Source organism: Papilio xuthus, unplaced genomic scaffold, assembly GCF_000836235.2.
Source record: "Papilio xuthus unplaced genomic scaffold, Pxut_1.1 DF826776.1, whole genome shotgun sequence".
Taxonomy (NCBI): Eukaryota; Metazoa; Arthropoda; class Insecta; order Lepidoptera; family Papilionidae; genus Papilio; species Papilio xuthus.
In genome coordinates this window covers 1,072,756-1,081,820 of record NW_013531873.1, presented here as the reverse complement: position 1 = coordinate 1,081,820, position 9,065 = coordinate 1,072,756, and the positions used below count along the sequence as shown (strand labels likewise).

Here is a 9,065-nt window from a genome sequence, read left to right as displayed (position 1 = left end):
CAAATATTTACTTCATATTAATTTATTCAAATTAAAGACGTGCAGACAGGACAACGTCTGTCGGGTCCGCTAGTATATATATATAAAGATCAATTGCTATTCGTTAGTCTAGCTAAAACTCGAGAAGGGCCGATTTATCTTATCTTTGTTTTAAAATGTCGCTGGCGACAGATTGTTTGTATATTTACATATATATGACTAAAAACAGATTGTTATATTTGTCTATACATATTATTAAGACTGTACACTATTGAAAAAAATATATCTTACGTTCACAAAACATGTATTTACGTTGAATATTTGACTGCAAGACTGTGTATGTTCCTTATAATCTTAGGACCGATTTTGATGGGAAAGTAGGCTTTTTATTGCGCTGACGAAATCCCGGGAATGCTTAAAAATAAAACATAACTATTATATTTCAGTTATTCACATAAATACGGTTACGGCATATTATGACGGATTTTATATCAGGTACGTATTGCATATTTAACTTATAATTTAAAAAGCTTCAAAATTTAAATTTTGATTAGAGATATAAGTAAAATTTATGATTTTTGTAGTAAATCTTGCCGTATACTTTGACATTTTATAAGAAAACGCCATCTTTTGGAGCTAAAATGAATTATAAAGGCGTTCTTACACCGTGTATATCTAAGACCAAAATCTCCGTTTGAAATATGCTATCTCTGTTTTATTAAAGATAATGACAGGGATGGCGATATGTTTTAAACAGAGATTTTGGTGTCGAGTTTATTTTATCATTTTGCATCAAATCCAGTGGTACATATTTGAAACTTTAATATCTGAGTGATGTTTTATGATTGTTATATATTTCCAGGAATAATTACGATTCATTTGCCGAATTAAAAAGATTAAAAAGACAAACTATAAATCGACCAAATAATTGTCAGTAAGTATAGTTCTTATTGTGGATTTCTGAGACCAAAATCCAAACAAGAATATCTCTGTTTTGTTAAAAATAATGATAGGGGTCGTTAAGCAGGTAGTAGGTATAGTGGGGTAAAGGGATACGGGGAAAGCTGCCAAAAACATACCATTCACCTAATTCAGTCTTTCCCAAAGTGTGCGATAACGCCCCCTTGTGGGCGCTGCAGGTCTCAAGTTGCGGGTTATAGTAAAAGTTTCCTTTAGAATTCTCCGTTAATATACATATATAGGTCACAGTAATTATTTAATTTGAAGTTATAGTGGTTTTTAAATATGTGAAAATATGTGGGCGCTAAAAAAATATTTATTCTCAAAGTGGGCAGTAGACAAAATAAGTTTGGGACCACTGACCTAATTGCTCATTTCTATGGTCATATTAAGGACAAGAGTGTCAGTGATTCAGTGGTATACACGTGATATGTAATCTGAAGGTCTTGGGTTCGAATCCCGCCATGCCAATGTATTTTTCCATTTCCGATTTACATATGTGTAATAAATTTGTCCGATGTTACGGTGAAGGAAAACATCGTGATGCTGCACATATCTGAGAAGAAATTCAGTATGTGTGAATACAATGGGCCAGCATTGACTATGATTTAGTTACTTAGGGTAGGCTCCGAGCTCAGTGGGGACGTATAATGAGCTGATGATGGTCACTTTTCTTCCAGAAATGAACAATGGCAGTGTAATGGTGGTAGATGTATCAATGTGGATAGTATCTGTGATGGTGTTCCTGACTGTCGGGATGGTAGCGATGAAGTACACGCCCTCTGTCGCAAAATGAGGTAATATTGGGTTTCTGGGACCAATATCTCCGTTGTTTGATACAGAGACAAGCTGTCGACCGCGCGGAATGAAAAAAAACTTAATAAGTAGCCTATGTGTTCTTCCAGAATGTGTTCTATATGTATGACAAATTTCAGCAAAATCCGTGCAGCTGTTCTGGAGACACCGAACAGTTGTAGAGCCAGCTTTAACATCGTCGCACGAATTGGCCTGGCTCGTCCGGTGAAATACCACGACCACACAGAAGACACGCCTCAAGTGGAAGCAATTCCGCGTTTCGTTTAATGAGTGTGTGTCCCGGAGGCCTAATTTAGTCCTCTTTCCCTTCCCACCCTTTTCCTTATAAGGGAAGGATGGGAAGTGGAAGTGGACTTTCCGGATGAGAGTATGCATGGGAAGGGAAAATATTTTCTTTCTGTGCATCCTCTCCTCCGTCGATTAAAGGTAGGCAACGCATATGCAATTGCGTATATCTATGGACAACGGTCACTTCTATTATAGCGATTTCTGGTGACCGCTCGCTTGTTTGCCACCTTATGATATAAAAAAATCTTTAAACAAACATCCATAAATCCAAACATTCGCATTTATAATATTAGTAAGTTCTTAGGTTTCAAAAACTCAAGTTGGATATTATTTATAGATGTCCATCAAATCTCTTTCGTTGTGCGTACGGTGCGTGCGTCTCGGGTAACGCACCTTGTAATGGTCGGGTTGACTGCGCTGATGCGTCAGATGAACTAAGTCCGATTTGTAGAACAAATAGTGATGAAATTAAGTAAGTATAGTGCTTACGTTTATTAAAATCTGTCTTGAAAGTTGTTGAAATAAAAAAAAATATTTGGTAGCTTATATTCAAGATCGTCGATGGCTCAGGGGTAACTTGACTTGTAATCTGCAGGTCCTGGGTTCGAATCCTGTCATGTACCGATGTGTTTTTTGATTCCCGATTAACATATGTACATTTATCCGATACGGTGAAGGAAAACATCGTGATGCTGCACATATCTGAGAAGAAATATCAAAGATATGTGTGAAGTCACTGCACTTGGCCAGCGTGGTTGACTATGTCCTAATCACCTAACTTAGGGTAGACTCCGAATCCCTCAGTGGTGACGTATAGTGAGCTGATGATGACCTATATATTATTCAAACATCCATCTAAACATTCGTATTTATATTAGTAAGAAGTATGATTTTACTTCGTATGTAGAATCTTCTAGATAGATTTCTTTTCTAGTGGTCAATATAAGTGTATTAACGGACAATTAATACCAGCTGAGAATCGTTGCGATGGTACACCAGATTGCAATGACGGATCTGATGAGACAGTCAGATCTTGTGCTGCTATGTCCTGTTTACCATATCTGTTTCAATGCGCATACGGCGCCTGTGCAGAACAGGGTGCGGAATGTAATGGAGTAAGTATTTTACTGTCCTAATGTGATGTTATCTCTGTTCTTTCAAAGGGAATGTGAGAGATAGCATGTGAATACTAGCTGTAGCGCGACTCCGTCCCCGCAGTATTATAAATATAATAAGTAGTCTATGTGTTCTTCCAGACTATGTTCTATATGTATGACAAATTTCATAGAGATCTATTTAGACTTACTGGAGATATCTTCAAACAAACATCCATCTAAACATTCGCATTTATAATATTAGTAAGATATTGGGGAAAAAAATGAAAGCATAAAGCTTGCCATAAAACCGTGAGCCAAATCAAAATTTAACCAATAGTTGGCATCGATTATACAGGAGGTTGCAAAAATATAATTGATTTTTGTTCCGACATTCATGTTTGCAAATGTTTTATGAGTTTGTTTTACTAAAAGGTATAGTTTATGTAAAAAAAAACCGTGTTTTTAATCTATATAAGATTTTTTTGAGATATTTGAATAAATGTAACATAATTTGCTAACTTTAAAGCCTTTAGCGGTTAACCGAAGCAACTTTGTTTAGATGTAAGTTGGATTAAATCGTCATATTAAACCAAGAAATCTGTGGTACTCCACTGTACACGTAATTCCAGGACATCCTGTATATAGAGTTGTTTTGTATCCGTGGTATATTTAGATGCTAGTCACTGTTTAAACGACGAATTTTAGTGATGTGAAGCCAAAGTAATGAACATTTTTCAATTAAGATATTACCTAAAGGTCTATGTTACCTTGTCGTAAAATTAAAAGAAAAACTAGTCACTCTTGATTATGCTGACATCTACTGTTAATAAGAAAATCCGACACAGTGCCGGTGTATCGCAACACTAGCCTTACTAAAATATCAACGTTTATGTCCCCTCACTAATCATTCTGACACTTTGTAAACGCGATTCGAGCCAAAGGATTCTAATTAACAATATCTAAAAGTACTTAACAAAAACAGTGGTAGAGCCCGCTTTAACATCTTCGCACGAATCGGCTCGGCACCCCCGGTGAAATACCACGACCACACAGAAGACAGGCGTGAAGTGGAAGCAATTCCGCGTTTCGTTTGATGAGTGTGCGTCCCGAAGGCCAAAATTAGTCCTCTTTCCCTTCCCACCCTTTTTCTTATAAGGAAAGCATATGCGGTTGCGTATGTCTATGGGCAACGGTCACTTCGCTGTTTCAGCGATTTCGGGTGGCCGCTCGCTCGTTTGCCACCTTGTGATATATTAAAAAAGCAGTTTTTCTTCACATCACTACAATTGGAAACTTATCCAATTATCGTGATTTGAATCAAGTTTTTAATCTTCAACAGATAAATGATTGCGCTGACGGATCTGACGAATCTATAGAGCTTTGCGGCAATCAAACAATCCCTCATACGACGAAAAGTACACCAAGAACTACAACTCAACCTACTACGTAAGTTAGATAACTAACAGTGGGTTTCTGAAACCAAGAATCTTTTGTCAAGAATAACACGTATAACGATACGTTTTACAAAAAGACTAGCTGACGCCCGCAAAAAAAACTTAAGTAGCCTATGTGTTCTTCCAGACTATGTTCTACATCTATGCCAAATTTCATCAAGATCGGTTGAACCGTTCCGGAGATAGCATCAAACAAACATCCATCTAAACATTCACATATATAATATTACTAAGACAAGTAATTTTTTACGGGTCGGCAAAAGTAGCGTAGGACGTCCTCAGACTCGGTGGAGCGATGATATTCGCAGGGGAGCTGGCAAGAGCTGGATGAGTGTGGCCGAGGATCGTACTCAGTGGTGTGCCATGGGAGAGGCCTATGTCCAGCAGTGGACTAGTATAGGCTGATGATGATGATAAAGTAATTTTTTAATTCACAGAGTTACAAATATAAATTCAAAATGCAAGCTCCCAGATTATCCGCAGCACGGTACATATGATGTAATAGGTAGCCCTAACGCTGTCCCTGGTCAGATATTAAACACGCCTACTTTAAAATTTACATGTAACACTGGATATGGCTTAGATGATCCAAGCAATATCTATTGTTCTGATGGAATTTGGTCAGCGGCAATACCTAGATGTCTTCGTAAGTATAAATAAAATTTAAAAGATTAATAAATTATTTTATTTTAGGAACATACTGTATGTGTATAAGCGAGAGTCTAAGGTAACGCGATTTTATCGCTAATCCGAGTTTCTCACTTAGAGAGGTTTCTTTCTAACCCGAGTTTCCAGCTTAGAGATTCTCCTCTTTAACCCGAGTTTCCCCCTTAGAGAGGTTTCTAATAACCCGAGTATCCCACTTAGAGAGGTTTCTCTTAACCCGGGTTTCCCACTTAGAGAGGTTTCTCTTTAACTAGAGTTTCTCTAATAGAGTGGTTTCTTTATTTTTTTACCAGGGCAATGCAAAGACATCGACAATCCTACAGCTTCTTATGAATGTGACATGGTATATGGTAATAACACGAAGAGTTCATGGCCTTGTCGGGAATATGAATTAGAGGGTACACGTGCTGCTGCAACTTGCAAACCTCACTACTACTGGAATGGTGCAAAGATTAAAGCTCATTGTGTTGATGGAAAGTGGGAGAACGTTATGAAATGTCTACCAAGTAAGTACATGTACTATGTGTTCAGCCAGACTATGTTAAATTTCAGCTAGATCTGAACAGCTGTTATGGAGATCTTCTTGAAGAAGATATCTTTGGCCTCCCAAAGATCGCCATGATGACCGGTCTTCTGATACCTGCAATTTTACGGAGATACCTTCTAACAAATCCATTAAAACATTCGCATTTATAATACTAGCTGTCGCCCGCGATTTAGGTCTGAATTTAAAAGAAGTCAAAAAGTGCCCTATTTGTTCTTCCAGACTATGTTCTATGTGTGCCAAATTTCATTAACATCCTTTGAGCCGTGCCGGAGATATCTTCAAACAAACATCCATTCAAACATTCTCATTTAACAGTGGTAGAGCGAGCTTTAACATGTTCGCACGAATTAGCTCGTCCGGAGAAATACCACGCCCATACAGAAGACACGCCTCAAGTAGAAGCTATTCCCGGAGGCTTAATTTAGTCCTCTTTCCGTTCCCACCCTTTTTATTATAAGGAAAGGATGGGAAGTGGAAGTGGACTTTCCGGATGAGAGGATGCATGGAAAGGGAAGATATTTTCTTTCTGTGCATCCTCTCCTCCGTCGATTAAAGTTAGGCAACGCATATGCAATTGCGTATGTCTATGGGCTGTCGCTTCGCTATTTAAGCGATTTCAGGTGACCGCTCGCTCGTTAGCCACCTTATTAAAAAAAATATATAATATTAGTAATATTAAGACTTATGTATTTATGACTTGGGAACCCTACCGTGCGACCGCAGCGATTTGGGGTCGATTTTTATATTATTTAGTTTTATTTTTAGTTTGGTTTAGTTTTAGTATATAGTTTATAGTATTATTTTGGTAGTTTAATTAATTAGTTTTATTAAATAATTTTAAATTGATTTATTTATATTTTAAGATAAGATATTCAAAAATTTTAGACTTATGTTATATTTTATTTAGACTGCGGTACTGTAGTAGATAAGAGCACGGAATTAGTAATTGGGGGTAAAGTGGCTGTAAGGGGGGAGTTGACTTGGCACGCGGGTATATATAAACTCTCACCGGATGCGAGACAATATGACCAGATCTGTGGAGGATCACTTATAAAAAGAAGCACTATTGTCTCTGGTAAGTTTATCAAGATATCTATTCACTAGCTGTCGCCCGCGACTCCGTCCTCCCTAAGTTATTAGTAGCCTATGTGTTCTTGCAGACTATGTTCTATGTGTATGCCAAATTTCATCGAGATCCGTTCAGTCATTCTGGAGATACCTTTAAACAAACATACATCTAAACATTCGCATTTATAATATTTGTAAGAAGATTAACAAGAGTTTCGGTGTCTCAGGGGTCAAGCACTTGACTTGCAATCTGCAGGTTCTGAGTTCGAATCCGGCCATGTAGCAATATGTTTTTTATTATCGATTTACATATGTACATTTATTCGATGATTCGGTGAAGGAAAACATCGTGATGCTGCACATATCTGAGAAAGTCAATGATATGAGTGAAGTCACTGCACTTGGTCAGCGTGGTTGACTATGGCCTAATCACCCTTAACTTAGGGTAGGCTCCGAGACCCTCAGTGGGGACGTATAGTGAGCTGTGATCCAATAAAATGTGTACAACAGTGATACATACTAAAAAAAGATAAAAAAATGTTAAATGAACAAACCAAAAGTCTGTGCCTCTTTACGTGTATTAATTAGTTTTTTCAATTTGTGTAAGTAGGTGCAGAAAATATCAAGGGTTATCTTTTCCTATTTAATTCATTGTATGTCGTCTAATCTCATCTAATCTAATCTGATGTCATCTAATATAATCTAATCTAATCTCAGCTGCTCATTGCTTCTACGATGACAACAATGAGGCGTTACATCCAGCGAAAAACTTCGCAGCTGCTCTCGGTAAAATATATCGCTCTTGGGGCGACACAAGAGATAAGGATGCTCAGAAAAGATATGTAAGTACAAAAAATACAAAAAAATAAATCTTCTGTTTGTACCTAGATGGCGTTGTCCTTAATTTGTTATTAATAGATGTTAGCACTTGACTTGCAATCTGCAGGTCCTGGGTTCGAATCCCACCATGTACCAATGTGTTTTTCCATTTCCGATTTACATATGTACATTTATCGCACGTTCTTACGATGGAGGAAAACATCGTGATGCTGCACATATGAGAAGAAATTTAAATATATGTGTGAAGTCAACCCGCACTTGGTCAGCGTGGTTGACTATGGCCTAATCACCCTTAACTTAGGGTTGGCTTCAAGCCCTTTGGTGGGGACGTATAGTGAGCTGATGAATATATATACGGACGGGGCGACGCAGCGTAGGTAGGCCTCACACACGATGGACCGATGACCTGGTCAAGGTTGCGGTAGTGCATGCTTAATTGCAAACTTAATTTCCAATGCTTATATGTTCTTCCAGATTATGTTCATCAATGCCAAATTTCAGACAGATCCATTCTGGCAGATCTAACAAACATCCATACATTCATACATTCACATTTATAATTAATATTAAGTACGACGCAATCAAGGTTTAACAAAAACAAAACTTGTAGTTATTAAATCATTTTTAACCAGGTAAAAAACATCCACATACCAGAGACGTACAAAGGTCGAGAGAACAACCACCAGGACGACATAGCATTAGTAATAGTAGACAAGCCATTCACTTACACTACATACATACGACCGGTCTGTCTAGATTTCAAGTTAGATTTTGAAATGGGCCAACTACAACCTGGTAATATGGGAAAGGTATTTTTACTTCTAGTAATTTCATTATATATGAGGTCTTATTTATCTTTACAGTTATGAGGTTCATTAGACCTCACATTTGGTTGATTTAAATAGATATTTCATTTTATGTTCTTATACAATTATAGCTAAGTATTAAACGCGTAACTCTTTAACAGTGGTAGAGCGAGCTTTAACATCTTTGCACGAATTGGCTCGTCTGATGAAATACCACGACCATACAGAAGACACGCCTCAAGTTGAAGCTATTCCTGAAGACCTAATTTAGTCCTCTTTCCCTTCCCACCCTTTTTCTTATAAGGTAATGATGGGAAGTGGAAGTAGACTTTCCGGATGAGATGCATGAAAAGGGAAGATATTTTCTTTCTGTGCATCCTCTCCTCCGTCGATTAAAGGTAGGCAACGCATATGCAATTGCGTATGTCTATGGGCTGTCACTTCACTATATCAGCGATATCAGCCACTCGCTCGTTTGCCACTTTATGATATGACTTTGATTTGTGGACCTCTGCAATATCAGGGGACTGCATTCCAACTTGGA

The 9,065-nt window shown here is 37.7% G+C and overlaps 1 protein-coding gene across 1 annotated transcript; it reads left to right on the top strand.

Moving 5' to 3' along the window:
- The first annotated feature begins 418 nt into the window (after positions 1–418).
- LOC106122754 (suppressor of tumorigenicity 14 protein homolog) lies at positions 419–8,688 on the top strand. The gene is made up of 12 exons (XM_013318841.1): positions 419–474; positions 842–913; positions 1,620–1,736; positions 2,381–2,515; positions 2,978–3,158; positions 4,480–4,586; positions 5,032–5,240; positions 5,554–5,766; positions 6,715–6,882; positions 7,593–7,717; positions 8,348–8,524; positions 8,683–8,688. Exons 3-12 carry the CDS (start codon positions 1,732–1,734, stop codon positions 8,686–8,688), a joined length of 1,326 nt encoding a protein of 441 aa, XP_013174295.1. The 5' UTR covers positions 419–474; positions 842–913; positions 1,620–1,731.
- Positions 8,689–9,065: the final 377 nt, after the last annotated feature.

Excerpts from the sequence above, each read along its gene's own strand:
- LOC106122754 (XM_013318841.1), top strand. Across the intron at positions 4,587-5,031 it reads ACTACAACTCAACCTACTAC|AGTTACAAATATAAATTCAA; the intron begins GTAAGTTAGATA and ends TTTAATTCACAG. Across the intron at positions 5,767-6,714 it reads CGTTATGAAATGTCTACCAA|ACTGCGGTACTGTAGTAGAT; the intron begins GTAAGTACATGT and ends TATTTTATTTAG.